The sequence below is a fragment of the Carettochelys insculpta genome, chromosome 5 (genome assembly GCF_033958435.1).
Source record: "Carettochelys insculpta isolate YL-2023 chromosome 5, ASM3395843v1, whole genome shotgun sequence".
Lineage (NCBI taxonomy): Eukaryota > Metazoa > Chordata > Testudines > Carettochelyidae > Carettochelys > Carettochelys insculpta.
In genome coordinates, this window is record NC_134141.1 from 120317557 (window position 1) to 120336794 (window position 19238).

A 19238-nucleotide genomic window follows, 5' to 3' on the forward strand; every position below is an offset into this window, starting at 1 on the left:
AAAGCTTATGCTCCAAAATATCTGTTAGTCTATCAGGTGCCACAAGACTTCTATGTAAACTTCTAAGTCTATCAGGTGCCAAAGGCTTTTATGTAAATTAGGTGGTCATGGGATAGGAGGAAAGATCCTTTCATGGATCGGGAATTGGTTAAAAGACAGAAAACAAAGGGTGGGAATAAATGGTAAATTTTCACAATGGAGGGTAACTAGTGGTGTTCCCCAGGGGTCAGTCCTGGGACCGATCCTGTTCAACTTGTTCATCAATGATCTAGAAAATGAGGTAAGCAGTGAGGTGGCAAAGTTTGCAGATGACACCAAGTTGTTCAGGACAGTCAAAACCAAAAGGGATTGTGAAGGACTACAAAAAGATCTCAGCAAACTGAGTGATTGGGCAGCAAAATGGCAAATGAAATTTAATGTGGGTAAGTGTAAGGTAATGCATGTTGGAAAAAATAACCCAAATTACACGTACTACATGATGGGGTCAAATTTAGCTACGACAGATCAGGAAAGGGATCTTGGAGTTATAGTGGATAGTTCTCTGAAGACATCCACGCAGTGTGCAGCGGCAGTTAGTAAGGCAAATAGGATGTTAGGAATTATTAAAAAAGGGATCGATAATAAGACAAAAGATATCATACTTCCCCTATATAAAACTATGGTATGCCCACATCTTGAGTACTGCGTGCAGATGTGGTCTCCTCACCTCAAAAAAGATATATTGGCATTAGAAAAGGTTCAGAAAAGGGCGACTAAGATGATTAGGGGCTTGGAACGGGTCCCATATGGGGAGAGGCTAGAGAGACTGGGACTTTTCAGTCTGGAAAAGAGGCGATTGAGGGGCGATATGATAGAGGTATATAAAATCATGAATGGTGTGGAGAAAGTGAATATAGAAAAATTATTTACCTTTTCCCATAATACAAGAACTAGGGGACACCATATGAAATTGATGGGTAGTAGGTTCAAAACTAATAAAAGGAAATTTTTCTTCACACAACACACACTCAACGTGTGGAACTCCTTGCCCGAGGAGGCTGTGAAGGCCAGGACTCTATTAGGGTTTAAAAAAGAGCTTGATAAATTTTTGCAGGTTAGGTCCATAAATGGCTATTAGCCAGGGATAAAGTATGGTGCCCTAGCCTTCAGAACAAGGGCAGGAGATGGATGGCAGGAGATAAATCACTTGATCATTGTCTTCTGTTCTCCTTCTCTGGGGCACCTGGCATTGGCCACCGTCGGCAGATGGGATGCTGGGCTGGATGGACCTTTGGTCTGACCCAGTATGGCCATTCTTATGTTCTTATGTTGTTCTCGAAGTTACAGACTAACATGGCTACCTCTCTGAATTTTGGATAGTGTATTTTAACTCAGCCCTTCCATTTCTAATCATTAAGTTCTTTTCATTACATATTAGTCTTAGCAGGGTAGCCATGTTAGTCTGTAGCTTCACAAGTAATGAGCAATCCCTGGCACTTTCGAGCATAACAAAAATTAAGTCATGAGATTTTGTGGGCAAAACCCACTCTCTCAGATGAAACATGGAAAGAAAAAACAAAGGCCAAGGCTTATATAATGGGTGGGGAGTGGGGGACATAGGAGAAGGGAAAAATGAAAATCACTAGTAGGACCAAACAAAATTAACAGAAATGTAGCACTTTACCAAAATGATTTATTCAGTGATGAGCTTCGTAAGACAGACTCACTTCATCAGATGAATCGCATTTCCAGTAGAGACTGGCATCTCTAAGTACAGCGGTCCAAAAAAAAATTGCAATAAAAACTGACAAATCAAGTACACAGGACTGAAGGAAGGGCCTGAGGGGTAGGGGATGCCTGAAATAATTATGAGTGGGCCATTCTGCTGAAGACCAGAGAATTTGTGTCTTTGAACAAAGAGACTTTAGAAACAGATTACACAGAGAAAGTTGTGAATTGCAGTTCATATTCAAATTTGACAAATTAACACTTGGTATGAACAGAGACAACAATTAACTCATGCATTACAAGGACTGTTTCTCTTCCTTTGATGCTCCTAATTATTTCAGGCAAGACACTTAACATCCTCCACTCTTCACCTCCCTCCTTCAGTCCTTTATACGTGATTTGCCAGTTTTTATTGCAATTTTTTTTGGACCTCTGTAATTATAGATGCCAGTCTGTACTGGAAATGCGATTCATCTGATGAAGGTGGTCTCTCCCACAAAAGCTCATTACCGAATACATCATTTTGTTAGTCTTTAAAATGCTACATTATTGCTGTGGGTTTTTTTTTTTTTTTTGTTAGAATACAGTCTAACACAGCTACCTCTCTGTTACTAGTAGAACAAGTTCATCACATGGACCCATGATAAGGATGTAAGCAGACCCTTGAATTCCACAGGGATTTCAACAATTTCCACCACCCACTATCAACCTCACACAAGAGATCTACTTCCTGAACACTACAGTACAGCATCAACTCACTATTCAACCTATTTATAAATGCGCTGGAGGAAGAGATAAACAGTGAGGTGGCAAAATCTGCAGATGATACTAAACTACTCAAGATAGTTAAGAACAAAGCAGACTGACTGGGCAACAAAATGGCAAATGAAATTTAATGTTGATAAATGTAATGCACCTTGGAAAAAATAATCCCAAGTATACATACAAAATGATGTGGACTAATTTAGCTACAGGCCCTCAAAAGAGAACTTGGGAGTTCTTGTGGATAGTTCTCTGAAAACATCCACTCAATGTGCAGCAGCAGTCACAAAAGCAAACCATATCCAGAACCCTGCTTGAAGCAGGGGCTGGATAGATGACCTCCTGAGGTCCCTTCCAGCCCTATGATTCTGTGAATCATCAAAAAAGGGATAGAGACAAAAGAGACATTACCTTATATTCTCTATATAAAACCATGGTATGCCCATCTTAAATACTGCATATAGATGTGGTCACCTCATCTCAAAAAAAAGATATATTTGCACTGGAAATGGCTCAGAATAGGGCAATAAAAATTATTCGGGGATAGAATGGGTGACATATGAAGATTGACTTTTCAGCTTAGAAAAAAGGAGACTAAGCAGGGATATAATAGAGCATGGTTTCCCAAATTGATGGGCACGAAGAAATTCCAGGTGGGGGCGCAAGTGGACTCAGCTCCCCCATCACTCCCCCACACCTGAAGAAAGAGACAGCATTTGCTTCCGGCTCTCAGCCTCTGCCATTTTACGTAGATGACCCAGTGCAGCCGCTGTAAAAAGTGGGCAGCCAGTGAAGACCCACATGCAAAGGTGAGTGTGGGTTGGAGGGGAGGAGGAGGATGGGATTAGTTGGGGGGGCTGGGTTTGCTTGGTTTGGGGGAGGGGGATGGGGTAAGAGTGGGAGACTGGTGGTGCCTGGTTTATGGGAGGGGAAGGGCTCGGGCGGGTGGCTTGTGGGGCTTTGGCAGCTGGCCAGCTTGCAGGACTTGGGCAGCTGGTCCCAGCATCGCAGGGCTCAGGCAACTTGGACTGGCGATTGTCCCCAGAACTGCGGGACTCAGGTGGCTCAGGCTGGTGGGTGGGTGGCTGGCCCCAGCAGTGTGGGGATCGGGCAGCTGGCCCCAGAAGTGTAGAGCTTGGGCTGGTGGGCGAACAGCTGGCCCTGGCAAAGTGGGGCTTGGGCGGGTGGCTCAGGTGGCAGGCCTGTGCCTGGGGCAGGCAGCTGGTCCCAGCAGCACAGGGCTTGGGTGGCCAGTGGACAGGCAGGCGGCTGGCCCTGGTGGATGGGTGAGTGGCTGGCCCCGGCAGTGCTGGGCTTGGGCTGGTGGATCTGCCAGTGCAGGTCTCAGGCGGGTAGGTGGCTAGCATGGGGCTTAGGCAGCGGGCCAGCTGGGGCTGCACCAAGCACCCACAATGGTCAAGAAAACTATGTGTGCTTATTTTTAATTTTAAATAAATTTTATATCAAGTTTTTGTGTTTATTTTAAATTATTAATTGAATTTTTTTTTGTTAAACGGGGGTTAGATGATGATAAAGACGAAGTAGGGGGGCGTGATGCCAAAAAGTTTGGGAACCCTTTTGATAGAGGTCTACAAAATTATAACAGGGATGCAAAAAGTGAATAAGGAATAGCTATTTATTTACTCCCATAACGTAAGAACTAAGGGTTACCAAATGAAGTTCTTGCATTGCAGGTTTAAAACTAACAAAAGGAAGTTTTTCTTCATGCAGTGCAGAGTAGGCCTGTGGAACTCCTTGCCAGAGGACGCTGTGAAGACCAGAACGTTAACAGGGTTCAAACAACAACTAGATACATTTATAGAGGTCAGGTCCATCAATGACTATTAGACAGGATGGGCAGGAATGATGTCCCCAGCCTGGGGTTTGGCAACCTGTGGCTCTGGAACCACGTGCAGCTCTTTAAAAGGAATCATTTGTGGCTCCAGACGCTGCTGCCGCTGACTCTTCTGAGGCTCTCTGCCCTACTGCCACTGAAACAATAGAACTAAATGTAATTGGTTTAATGGCCAACAGGATGGCAGGAGGGATCTGGAATTGAGATCCACTATTTCAGCAGCAGCTGGACAAGGAGCCGCACAGAGCCCCTCACTCACCTTGCTGCCTGATTGGCCACACCTCTCTGGTGGGTGTGGCTCGGCTCACTCCCACCAACAGAACACCTCCACTCCAGCATTCCTTCCATTGGGTGCATGTGGCCACCTAGTGTAAGGTCCCCAGCCAGTGCCACAGATGGGTTAGTCCCAGGTGGCAGTTTGAGGCTGAGAGGGGTTAAGACAGGCTGGAGGGGTGGGTTTGTGGGATGGAGGTAAAGCTTGGAGAGAAGGGCAGATTAGGGGATTGAGTGCTGAGGAGGGTAAAGACTGGAGATGGAGAGCAGATTGGGGGGTTGAGGTAGAGCCTGGGAATGGCGGGGCATGCATCGTTGATGCAAACATTGCTCCTTCCTGCCTAAGAGCCTATCCCCAGGCGCAGTGTCTTCCTTGTCCTCATTTGCTGTCCAATCCAGGGGTGAAAGTTACAAACTTTCTAACTGGTACAAATCATTGTGTGCGCGCTGCTCTTAAAACAGGGGTCGCAAAAAGTATGGTTTCCCATTATTTATTTGTCTCATATCCACATGCACTGCAGCCCTTAAAAAGTATTGATTCTGTAACTGAATTTGAAAAAAAAGTCTCTTCCTGCTATTTTGATTGCAGACCCCTGCTCCAGCCTGTTTGTCGTAGGCTGGAAATGGATGACAGGAGAGGGATCTCTTGATGATTACCTGTTCTGTTCACTCCCTCTGGGGCATCTGGCACTGGCCACTATCAGAAGACATGACACTGGGCTAGAGGGACCCTCGGTCTGACCCAGAAGATCCATTCTTATGTTTTTTTAAACAGATTTGATATAAAGTTCTTCGGGGCAAGGAATATCTTTTCCTCTGTGGCTGCAGAGCACATTGCACAATTGAATCCCGAATACCAACTTGGAAACTTTAGGTGCTACTACAATACAAAGTAAGTTATGGCATACCAATATAAGTAGTTAGCCAGTGTGGAATTCTTGCAGGCTCGCGATATCAAGAAAGTGCAAAGGTCTTGCTGGAAGAGATGGGGGAAAAAAAGTGTTATACAGTAGAACCTCAGAGATACAAACACCAGAGTTGCAGGCTGACCAGTCCAGTCAACTGACACCATGTGAAACCAAAAGCAATCAATCAATCAGGCAGCAGAGAAGACCCTATTCCCCCAGCCCTGAAAAACCCCAAAGCCAAGTACTGTACTATATGTACATTCCATCCTAAAGATGGGCACAATTGGGGCAGTCACTTATAGAGCGGAGGTGAAGACATTGGGTTCTGTGCTGCTTTCACTGGTCCCTGAACCCCATGGCCAGGAAGGGGGTGAGTTGTTTTCATCCCTCCCTTCCCCACGCAGGAGGGGGATGAGCTTGAAAACTCAGTCCAAGCCAGGGGAAAAAGCTGCCTGCAAGGAATCTGCCAGCACTGAGGAGCAAGCTGCTGCTGCTGCTACAGCAGGGGTAGTCAGTAATTTTTTATGGGAGGGCCACACCAAGAATTTGGTAGGTGGTAAAGGGCTGCACTCTTCTTTGTTAGAGAGGACTGAAACTGAAAAATAAGCAGCCTTCAGATGAACGCTGGCAGCAGATGACTCCAAAAAAAAGCCTTGGGCTGATTTCTACCTTGCTTCATTTGGGATTTATTGTTTGATTAGAAGTAAAATCCAGGAAGCAAACTGCATGGACCGACTGGAGCCAGGTGAAAGCTCTCAAACTGATAATACATCAGACACTCATACTGGCTTCAGTCCCCGTACAAAATCTACTAGAAAAAGAAGGCCCTAATCTTCCACGAGTGAAAATTAGGATAGTAATACTGAAATAAATGGAGTTAGGTCATTTATACCAGTTGAGGATCAGATCCAGGAACACAGTTTTTGCTGTGTGTGCTATACATACAAAAACTATACACACAGCAACTCGAACTTATGTAGGCACATTTAAGTTACCTTGCATGTAATATTATATGCTCACTATCTTTTGCCACACTGGTTTTATCTTTACCAGAAGTAATAACCTCTCTGCTTAACAGAATTATGCAACATTAACTTAGTCACATAAAGGCCGTGTCTACACTAGCCCCAAACGTCCAAATGGCCACGCAAATGGCCATTTCGAAGTTTACTAATGAAGAGCTGAAATGCATATTCAGCGCTTCCTAAGCATGCGGGCGGCTGCGGCGCTTCAAAATTGACGCGGCTCATCCCGACAGGGCTCCTTTTCGAAAGGACCCCGCCTACTTCGAAGTCCCCTTATTCCCATGAGCAGATGGGAATAAGGGGACTTCAAAGTAGACGGGGTCCTTTCGAAAACGAGCCGCATTGGGACGAGCCGCACAGCCGCGAGCTGCATCAATTTCGAAACGCCGCGGCCGCCCGCATGCTAAGGAAGCACTGAATATGCATTTCAGCGCTTCATTAGTCAACTTCGAAATGGCCATTTGCGTGGCCATTTCAAAGTTTGGGGCTAGTGTAGACATGGCCTAAAAGGGATATGTTCATAAACAGCTTAGATATAAATATTTAGATAACCCTTCAGTATCTTCTTAATAAAGTAATATTTATAAACAACTCACTTAACCATTTCTTCTTAATACATTTATATTCCCAGGGCAAGAGTAAAAAGTCAAGTCTTGGTTTAGGGACTATCCAGCAGTGTACTTTACAGAAAAATTAAACATCGTAATAAGTTTAGTGAACGTGTTATATTTGGCTTGTTAATCAAATTCAAAAGGCATCAAGACCCACAAAAAACAAATATCCATTCCATATTTACCTTGAATACAACTTAGTTAATAATGCTAACATGCTTTACTTACTTCAAGGTTTTCGCTCTCGGCAGACTCCTTTGTTTTAGAAGTAGGAGGTGGGGAGGACACAGGAGGAAGAGGACTTGCAATGATCTGGGAACTGTAAAGAAATAGAGCATGTGTTTTACAATGAGTGACCTGGGATCATACTAACAGTTAAAAATCATCATGTATATATTTCATTTTCAATTAATATTAACCAGACAGTGACACCTACAACCATGGACTATGATTAGTGAAATAGGCTCATCAACTAGTAGTAGTGGCAACATTACTCCTTCAGAAAGTCTAAACTTTGTAGTAATGTGGTTGTTTAAAAAAAAAAAAAAAAACTAAGCCTGATAATTACAAGCACTGTAATAATTAGTGTCTTAGCAGAACCTGTTTCTAGAGAGATTGCAAAGGATGCTCCACTGGTCAATTGCTCTCATTTTGCCTCTTAGGAGATGCAGGCCACATCAACACAAGGTCTCAGCCAACTCAGGTTTTTGCTCTCAGGGACTGCCCTTCAAAGCACTATAGTGCAGGCTTAAAATCAGATTCATGACACACTCATTAGAAGAGATTAGATGCATTCTTCACATTTCCAAAGCATTGTGAGACATCTGCCGGCAAATCTGATACTCCTGCACTGCGTTTTCATCTGAGGCAGTAGACACTACCCTTTTAGTGACACTGCTCTGCCATCCAGGTACTATTTTAAGCCAGTGAAGTGGTCCTCGTTTCTTTCTCCTTTGGGGCCGTGAAAACATCCCATCAAGAGTAGCATATCAAAAAGGAACACTGACATGTCAAGTCTGTGCTGAGCCACGTAAAAGAGCCCTGCAAACCCGCAGATACCAGCTTTATAGACGTGGTTTTCATTGCAGATATGGATTTTGTATCTGTGCTGAGCTCTAGGTACAAGGCTCCTTAAGCACGCACACTAAAAGACACAGATAAAGTTTTCAAAAACAGCTCATCAGCTGACATTTATGAGCTTAAGTCCCAACTTTCAAAAGTGACTTGGGCACTTAGTTCCTTTGGGGCTTGTGTCATCTAGTTCCAAGAGAATTGGGGTTAAGCTCTAAAGCAAATATTTAACAAGTTAAAGCTGGCTGGAAGAACAGGAATGCTGAGGAGGATACTGGACAATGCCTTACATCAGTTCATATAAAAGGGTTAGGGCAACAACTGAAGTACCTGTGTAGACCTGCTTTACACACTACAGTCAAGATGGAACCAATGAGAAGATTTAATGTGCATCATTTAGACTCAGAAGTTTGAAGGCAGTGGGACTCTCTTATGATCAACTCATCATTACTGATCTAATGACTGAAGTATTTCAGGAGCTCAGGGGAGTTCTGTCTCTCATTCTGAAGAGCTGAAATGGAAGAGTGGAAGTCTTGGTGGATGGAAATGTAAAGAAAGGCTTTTTCTCTAGGGCAAACAGAGCAAATCCCAGGCAATGAAGACTGCCCTGCTCCAAAGGATTGAGAAAATATCCTATGTTCTTATATTACAAAAAATCCTATAGTAATTTTCCTGTATTACAGGGAACAGGAATTCACAGGCCTCAGTACTGCCTTGACTTCTATTTGTTTTCGTTTTTTAAAAAAATAGCATCCATGACCTTCTCATTTAAATATGTAGACCACTTATAATCAAAACATGAAATTTTATCTCTGCTAGATACCCTTGTTTGACTGGGTTCTTGCTAGCCAGTGATGTCCATATTTTAAAGCAAATCCAACATATTTCCAAAATAAACTTTCTTCCAAAAATTCCCACCCAGTTCAGTTACGAACTAGATGGAATTAAAGTCAAAGAACAAAACAGTTATTTTAATATCTAAGGAATGGCTCTACAAGACTTTGAACCAAAACACCCCACAGCAGCCAGAGTAGTCTAATGTTTCACATTGGTAGAGAATGGAATCATCATGAAGGTCTCAAATAAAACAAGCATAGTAAACTTGCAATATAAATGTTTTATGTGACTGTGACAAGACTGCAGCATGTTTGCAAGGTAGAATATTTTACTGCTGATGCCCACACTCTGTTTCTGCACTTCTAAAAGTAGCAGGCTCCTTACCTGTCTATTTCCGCAGCGCTTGTTCCTGATGTTGCCATATTCTCAGACATTGAACCCTGACTATCCCTCTTATTTGGCTCTAATCCATTCTTTATATCATCAAAATTTTCATATTTGAGGGCCTGGACCAACTGCAACAGGTACATCAACAAATCCTTGGAAGGAGATAACAGAGGAAAAAAATAGATATATGGAGAATGAGGAATGTGAATTGTTTGATGCTTACACCTCTTGAGAATTACACCGCATCATTCAGTGAAGAAATCGAAGTAGAGACTGAGTAATTGCTAGTGGTCGTGGATGTAACATGGTGCACAGAAGGTTTCTATTTCTTAAACTTTTAATTATTAAAAACTCACAGTAGCAATTTAAATACACATCTCATGGAGTGTATTCTGCTTTACAGTGGCTAGTGTTACTCTTCCTCATACTCTATTGTAATCAATTGTCACTCTGTTTAATGTTTAGTTTGCACATGTTAATTAAAATCAGTTCAACTAATTATTTTTGTGTGTTTGACATCTATGTGTAAAAGTTAGACAGAGCCTGGGACTTGGCTATCTAGGATACTAACTCCTCCACTATGAGCCATCATAAAAGCTAAAACCACCAAAGCAATAAAATAGCCCTTGGATTTGAATTTTTGAGACAGGATTTTTAAATCTACTAAAACCTACTTTTCCCCTCTGCTCATAAATCAGAACCCAATTAGTAACCTTCAATGCATAGTGAAAAGTATGAGTTTTTGGTCAAGAATATTACAGCAGGTATTACTGAAGGAGTCAGCCTTATAAAGGGGGAATGCCAGCTAGAGAGCAAGGTGTGTGTTCTATTGTGAGTTGGGTCAGTTTTATGTGCTGCTGTTATGAAAACATATTATGCATCATGAGCTCAGAATGAGAAACCCATAAAGTGCCCCAGCATAAAAGTGTAAGTGGCAGATGGACTATGCATATTAAAAAAAAATAGGTTAAATTTTGTTTAATTTCTACCAATGAGTGTTTTCACATGGGTTTTGAAAAAGAAATCTCCCACAAGTACAAAAATTTTATATAATTTCTAGCTAACAGAACATCTTTTTGCACCTTCTTCCGCAGACAAATGCAATGTCAAGACACACTTGGTATTCAGGAAATAAATTGCTAGAAGTATCTGAATATTCAACAACAGAGCATTTAATTTTGAAGTGAACAGATTAACATCAAAATTCATCTCTGGGGTTGTGGTGAGAAGGTGTGATTGTTTCAGTCAGCATGAAGGAAGACATCTAATATAGTGCATTGATTTGCATTGTGAGGAGGTTTACTTCATCATGGTAGTTGTATTCTCTCTAAAGAAAGAAACACATGGAATAGCTTCACAGTGAACCTTTTATCTTTCATAATTACCTTCCTATAAAAGGTAATATATATGCAGATACTAGCAGACATTATGGAAACTATACTATGTGTGTTACATTAGGCCCTTTGATTGTCTCATAAGTGAAAGTCAAGTACACCCACAGAAGAGAGTCCTTTAATACCTCATCATCTGCCTGCTGCAACCTAGCAACAGCATATCGCCGTACGGTTGGATTGGTGAACTGAGATGATAACAGTTCCAGAGAATCTTCCACATCCATTGGTTTCCATTTGCCCAGTAACTCCAGTGCCTGCTTTGCCTCCTGGGGCAGATCCCAGTTGACACATTTCAAGAACTTTGTCAAAGCCTAAACAAATAAGATTAAAAAAAAAACTAACTATTCCTTAGCAATTACAGAAATCAATGAATGGAAATATTTGAAGAGTTACAGAGTTTAAGTCAAGTCACACGGCCATATTCTTATTGCAATTCTATTAGCATAAACTGGAGGAATCCAACCGAAATAAATGGCAATACTCTAGACAACTAAATTTGGGTGACCATAAATCAGTGGGAATCAGATCTGTGCGCTACTCTAAATGATGCTACTGACTTGCTGCATGATCTTGACCAAGTTACTTAATCTCCCTGTGTGTCATTGCCCTCATATCCATTAAAGGGGTGATAATTCTTACCTACATTATGAGGGGTGTCATGAAGACTAATTCCTCAGTTTTTGCAAGGCTCTCTTAAAAATTAGGTTAAAGTACAATAGTGCAAGAGAACTATATCTTCTGTAGCAGCAATCTCAAATTCACAATTTATTCTCCCTCCAATTAATGCACTCAATCATCACTAAACACCATGGAGTTTACAATAACACCAAAGTGGAAAATAAACCCTTAAAACCTGAATCCATCATGGGTGAAATTGTCAGGGAAAAAGGATCTCTGAAAGGTTTTACAGGTCATATTGTTGTGCTAAAAAGGCAGTAATTATTAAAAGAAAACTAGCAAAACTGAAACCACTATATGGAGCTGAATAGGGAGGAGATATTTAACTTCTTAGCTGAATCAGGAATTTACACCCTTTGCTAGAGATCAGCCAAAAATATAAAACAAGTGAAGAGTATGGTTTCCATCTTGTTTATAGCTGAATATCTACAATTAAAATAACCAGTACTTTGAACATGTTGCCTACTTTGACATTTGAACAGTTTAGCTACAATCTTTTAAGGCCTCATGTAACGTTACATGGGAAGATACTAGTTAGAGATAATGTAATGCTACTCATAAAATAATCGCTAAACAATACAGGGGGTGGTTTGCATTATTTAACCATCCAGTTCTAACTCACATTCTAATAATCTAGCCTATTACCTAGAATACAAGCAGGTTGTGTTTTTGTGCCATATTTGCAGAAATTAAACACATTTTCTTTGGTGGATTAATTCTGGCAGGTTTGGCACAAGATCATTTTACAACAAGTTTTAAAGGTATTTGCCAATAGGATTTACAAAAATGGTCACTACTCTTTACCAGCATAGCTGTTCCATTAATGAAAATATTCTTGACTAAACATACTGCTCTGTCAGCTCACAGGAATTCACATCTCGGAAGAGGCAGACACAAAAAAAGTTGCTCTGATGAAACAGAAAGATAAATAATTCAACCACAATGCAGAGTGATCGGTATATATTCAATACATTTAACCTTACCTTTTCCTGATTAGTAAGATAGTATCTGAACTTCCAAACTAAATCCTGTTCCTCATATGTCAGTTGCTTTGTTGGTGGATAACTCACTATGATCTATTAAAAATTACAGAGAATATGATTTGTAATAAAAATTATATATATTGATATTACAAAGAAGTTGAGAGAATCCAGTGTGTTGTATCCCAAAATGACATCACAGCTGAATGAAGGCCTTGATCTATGCATAATTTCCCCACACTACACCAGTGACGCTCTTCCATTCTTAACTTGGATGAACCTCTCTCACAGAGGTCAGGGAATCCATAGCTCCATCAAATATCAGTCCTTGGCTCTGCTGCTGACACTGACAAAAATGCCAGTTAAGGTGTGCAATGTGGATTCCTTTGCACTTAGAGTAGTAAGACTAACACATCTCAAAATTATCAGGTGGGAATGGCCTTGGCCATTCGTGAGCTGGGTCAGACAACTAGCCATCTTCAGTTGAATTCTCTTATTGGCAACACATTTACATTCAATAGAAGTCATATCTATTGTATTCCTTTCAAACTTGGCATCTGGCATCGAACGAAGTAATTTATCAAAACTATATATTTAAACATCACGGACTAAAATGAAAGTTACAAACTTACATTCAGCTGATCCCGAGTAGATGCATTAGGCTTGAGATCATGATCAGAGGGCCCACTTCTTAAACTTCGAGCAAGTTTGTGATGTTTGCTCTCAACTAAATTCTCCTAAAAATATACAAAATAAAAGTCAGTGGTTATAAACATGTAATGTGCCTAAAAATAGTCTCGAAATCCAACTATCTAGCAAAGACTCACCAACATCCCGCACAATGTATCACATGCTTGAGTATTCACATCTAAAAATACTCTGTCTCATGAACTTAACAGTGAGCTGTCTTCTTCCACAAAAAATACCGACACTTTTGACTCAAAATGTAATTGCGTAACTATCTCTGACCTTTTGGTGAATGCCCAACATCAAGGTGGCTGTTGAACGTGAAAGTGACTTACACAGCACCTAAAACTGATAAGCCATAATAGCAACAGTACAGATGAGAATGCAAAAAAGATTTCAACTCCCAACACCATTTTCAGCACCCTGTCAACAGGACTACTTCACAGCTGTTTTAGATCCCATGGTGCTGACAATGGTGTCATCAGTGAAAGCCACATCTTCATGAGGGCTCTTGAAGTCGCTGTTATCTGGCCAGCTGAACTGACATTCAGAATAACTGGATTATTTTCTAGGACTGTATTCCTTGCCCTTTCCTTATTACAGAAATGTTAACAGTATAACATTTGCGCCCATAAATGAAGGTTAGTTACTTGTAGATGGAATTTGTTGTGATAAGATTTTGCTTGTTCATACTTATGAGGCTTTTGCCAACCAGTGCAGCAAGACGACAGAACCTTCCCGGAACAGTGCCTATAAAGCTGTCCATATGCTGTCTTACCCACATTCCCATTCTATAACATTCTGAGGGTGTGGGTATGAAGGAGATGTAGCATCAGCTGCCATCTCAGTCCTCTCCACTGCTGTAGCAGCACAAGATACTGACATTTGGACTTTTCGGAAATAGGGAAGGTGAACAAGGAACACGAACATGCCAAATCCAATTTGCAGAATTCCAGATACAAGTTACCTGACTTCACTTGAGTGTCCGCCCCATATTTCCACTTGTGGATTACTTTAGTAAGCCACACATTGAATTGACTGGATGAGTAGAAAGGCGTAGTTAAATAAAGAATGCAATATTGCTCTACCTAATACAACTGCCCTGCATGCCAGCTCCAACCTATAATGATTCACAAACATATAAACCAACTGTCACACTGTGGCTCTGCATTTAATGATAAAGGGAAAATGTTCTATCAAGGTACTCAGTTAGCACCTTCTTAGCATCTAATAAATGTAATCTGGCTTCCCCTTTACCCAAACAAGGCTTTGGAAAGAGCACTGGTACACTGACAGTTTGGTTTAAATGAAATTCTAAAACTACTTTAGAAAAAAATTAGGTGGTGGTCTAAGAACCATTTTGTCTTTATAAAAAATGTTAAGGGATCTCACACCAATACATGTAGTCTTCTACCAGAAAGTAGCAGCTATAAGAAAACCTATCTTCACTGAAAGGTTAAAATGAGTAAGACACGAGTAAAGTTAGAAGTAAATTCAAATTCCATGTTGGGACAAGATTCCATACTGAAAGGATTCAGATTCAATTGGCCTTTTAAAAAGTTTTTCACCATTAACGTGAGTCTGATGCACTACCACTATATAGATCTTAACGGGAGGCAAAGAGAACTTTTTAGTGTAAAAAATATTCCAAAACAGTTTATGGGGGCTGAAATTGATTAACACTTTTTTCAGCTGTCCACGGTGCTGGATGTAATGACCAGAGATCTGGGAGAGCAGGTCTGTTGACAACAGGAGCATCTTGTAGTTAGTGTTGGATAGAATAATTCAGTGTACCACTGTTGTTGTGGCCACATTTGAGCAGAGAATCAACCTGGCTCAGTCCTGCATTATATCTTTAAGACTTTGGTGATGAGCAAAAATAGGAGAAATGTACATATCAAACTCTCTCAATGACCGACTGAGCCAGCTCTTCGCAAAAACAGGGATATTGCAAACTGCACCTTATGGCAAAGAGACTTATGTTCAAAAATCCCCAAAGAATGAAAACATTCTATGTGACAGAGCTTGTTAGAGTCCATTCGTGCATCTACCACAAATATCTGCTCAGTTCATCTGCAATCGCACTATATTGCCCCCACTACACGTTGGGCAATTGTGTGTGTGTACAGACACACACACAGAGAAAGTGTGTGCACGCACTGGATATACTAGTTCAACAGTTTTATTGCTTCTTTTGCATAGTTGAGAAAAATCAAGCACCTCCTGGTGGGGTCAAATAATACACTGCCAAAGGGTACCAGAATTACCTCATTTTGCGCCTGTGAAAAAAAGATGGACACCCAGATGGACTGGATTGACTTCAATGCAAGTACACTTATACATAATCAAGATTCTCTGTAGGTCCAAAGACTTCAAATAAACATGCTGTGAAAGTGTAACTCTTCCCTCAACCATTATGATCTACCACTTATCTTTGCTTCACCTGTAGTTATTGTTAATGAAACAGGAGCTGGGTTGAACAAAATTCCCTTAGGCACATTCTGGAATTTCTGTCACCACATTAGAGGAAAGTACATGTTTCTCACAACAGAGAGTTCTTTTAGCACAAAGTCCAGCCTGGGACAGCACATAGTTCATACAGGGATTGAAGATCTGCAGGAGCCAGTGATGAAGATGACTCATTCTGAACCTGACACAGTCACACACGTCTTGATATTTATATATTTATATATATATATATATATATACACACACACACACACACACACACACACACACGAAGGATACTGATGAAAGTGTGTGTATAGTGACATTCATGATTGAATGCTGCTCTTCTGGAAGGAAAGCTCTTCCTTTTATTGTATAAAGGATCAAAACAGTGAATAGAATCTTCTGTGATAAGAGAAGAGATTTCTTTCCATTTATGAGAAGATCTAGGGTGCCAAAAACTGAATAATTAATCCAAATGGCCTTCCTTACATTTTCAAGAAGGGACGATGAAAATTCATTGCCTTCTCAAATATGCTGTTATTGGAGCCAGGCATTTTTGTATAAAATCTGGGTGCAGTTTAAAGGCCAAAGGTAAGATTCTGTACAGGAAATGGTGAACCAAACATCAGTATTTGTAATTCTACAGTCTTAGTGAAACATGAAAGTACTAATAGAGACAGGTTCATACCCTTTCATTCCGGTACATGGAAGAAACTGAGGTAACAATGAGATTCATGCCCCTTTTCATACCCACATCCTCACAGCATGCTTACTTGTTAGGGTGGGGGAAGGAGGGCACTGAAGGCTCCCTCCTAACGAGCAGTGCTATCAAGAGATTGGGAAGTCCTGCTGCAGCAGTCAGCCCAAGTCCCATGACTGGCAATATGGAGGGGACGCATGAAGAACTAAAAAATTTTGAGCATTTCACCAATCCTAACATTTTAATGAAGCATTTGAACACACCTCATATGTTAAAGGTCTCACTAATATTTCTCAGATGGGTCGACTCAAGGCTTAACATGCCGGCAATAGCTACCTTTTGCTGAAATTAAACTTACTTGAGACCAAAGCAGATATTATTGTCAAGAGTCCCCCCATCCCACCCACACATACACACGTAAGAACTTCACAGCACACTGCAATGAAGTTTTCTTACCTGGATTGTATTGCTCAGACAATTACTCACCATAGACATCTGGGGATCTGGAACCTTAACAATCTCCGAGCTTGTTAAAATTGGAGATGACTCATCACCATCCTGCACAGCAACAAAATTCAAAGGCACAATAAATGTCTCACACGTTATAATGAACATGTCTTCTGTCAGAATTTACTACTTTCCATATTCAAGAAAAAATAAAGCAATTAAACTTTGCTGCCTTTCAATGGATAACCAACTAACGAAAGGGCAAGAAAACACAAAGGAATTTGTCTAGCTAATTTTTGACAAAGCTCAGAAGGCAGAATGAAGTAGGAGACTGAAGGATAAACAACATGTATTAATGTGACATATTTAGAAAGAATCTCATTTTTAAAACTTTATCAGCATTAACCTTTTAGTGAAGAAAAAATGGATGGACATTTTCACCAATATTAGTACAGTAAAAGCTCTGATACCTGGAGCACTCAATTAGCCAAAAAAGCTCAATTAACCAGCATTTCTGATCTCTCAAAATATAAGTTTTCAGTCTAGTAATTAGGACTGGTGTACTGCCCAGCAAGGTATGCAACTGTATATTATGCAAAAAGACAAAAAACAAAAAAAAAACAAAAGTAAGCAAGCTGAAATCAGGGATTTATTCAAAAGTATGGCTTCCAGGGTCTGTCACAGGGTCATTACAGATTCAACCCAATGTTTACTTTGAGGCACTGTGTAATCCTAAAATGCCTTTTGAATCACAGACAGATTAAATATTATGTTCAGCATAAGTTTTAGTGTTGAGTATTTTTAGTGATCTGAGCATATACTCAGTGGCACATAGTGTCATCAGATAAGCTTCTCTAAAGAAAACTTTACCTGTACACACCTAAGTGCTTTAAGAACCCAGCTACTCCACAATACAGTATTACTGGATTGGTGGGTACCTGTATACTATGTTCACTTTATTATGTTTTAATTATTTGAAAAAACAGCATTACATTGGTAAAATTTAATTCAATTAATCTATTTATTCCTAACCAGCACCGTTTTTTTCACCAACATGTCTGATACCAGAGCTTTAACTGTATGATATATCTGTCATGGAAGTGCAGACAACATTTTCAAAAGGAGTAGCCGAAACAAGTACGGACATAATTTAAATGTCCGACCTCGAGACTACGGGTTTATTATCTAGAGCATTTTCAGAAATTGAGGGAAAGTGAAAAAGTGGTTGTTATGCAAATAAAGTGCTGAATATGCAAATTAGCAACTCATTTATATTTTTTACCAACCGTTTTTGCATGCCCTTTTCAAAAGGAGGAGACAGAGCAGACATAGCCATACTGATTCTACACTGCTGACTACAGTACCCTTTGATTTTGTACCAGTAGAAATCTGTTTTTCTACCAGTAAATCAAGGATACATTGGACTTTTCCAGGCAGATGAAGCTAATAAGTACAATACTAACTCAATGTTTTTAAAAACAGAATTCTGATATCATACTATTAATAATGTCTTCTAGCTAGCATACACAGACTATGTGGATGGTGTTAAGCCCAAACTATGAATAAATACTGATTACTTTTCCTTTTATTCAATTTAAAATGTTTAATGTTTAAGAATTAAAATAAAAAAATCCAAAAAAAGTCCAAAAATCAAAAATTGCACAGATGGTGACTTTGGTGCTAATTAAGATACCTGGTACTAAAGACCATACTCATTATTTCTATTACAAAAGCACCTGCCTAAGAGTGACAATCAAGAATCAATGGTCCCACTGTGCCAGATACTGTACAGAAAAGAAGCTAAGAAGATCAGTCCCTGTACATAAGAACTTACAATCTAGGCGTTAGACAGGAAGCAGCAGGCAGATGAGAAAAAGATGAGTAGTGGGGGGGAAAGAGGTACAGTTAAAATACAAAAGCAGAACCAGTTATCTAGCCACTACCACTATCCTCCCACCATTCTCACCCGTAACTATAGTTAAACCTATGTAATAAGAGTTTTCCCCAAAATATCAAAAAAGTATAATAATTGCGTCTATAGAATGTGCTCTATGATGTTTTTCTTTGGCTTTTTCTATTTGTACAGTTTATAATAATGCACATAAAATTAAGTAGTACTTAGAATTTCTTTAAATTGCTGTGAAAACACGAGTTTATCAACCCTAACTAACATGCCCCCACTACCAAAGATAAAAAATTATCCTCGTTTTATTGATGCATAATAAGAGAGGCAGGGTACATTTATATTTGATCAGGGAGGGATGATTCCAAATTTGTACAGAAAGACCCTGGAGAGGGAGGAGGAGGGTCAGACGGGATTGTACTGTGTTGCTACCCAAGCCACTGCAGACACACTGCTATGTTCAGACACTAGCTCAAGCCTAGCTATACAAAGGAGGAATCACACCTCAGTTCAACGTAGATGAACCTTGAGCAACTTGACCAAAACCACACAAAGAATAAGT

The 19238-nt window shown here is 40.3% G+C and overlaps 1 protein-coding gene across 2 annotated transcripts in view; it reads right to left on the reverse strand.

Moving 5' to 3' along the window:
• The window catches only part of PIK3C3 (phosphatidylinositol 3-kinase catalytic subunit type 3), a 143409-nt gene that overhangs the window by 97562 nt on the left and 26609 nt on the right, over positions 1-19238 (reverse strand). For both annotated transcript variants that reach the window (XM_074995838.1, XM_074995837.1), the window contains 7 exons: positions 16813-16884; positions 13121-13225; positions 12492-12584; positions 10956-11141; positions 9434-9588; positions 7370-7460; positions 5506-5573 (listed from right to left, as the gene is read on the reverse strand). In XM_074995838.1, the coding sequence (XP_074851939.1) occupies positions 5506-5573; positions 7370-7460; positions 9434-9588; positions 10956-11141; positions 12492-12584; positions 13121-13225; positions 16813-16884 (770 nt within the window). The remainder of the gene's footprint in view (positions 1-5505; positions 5574-7369; positions 7461-9433; positions 9589-10955; positions 11142-12491; positions 12585-13120; positions 13226-16812; positions 16885-19238) is intronic.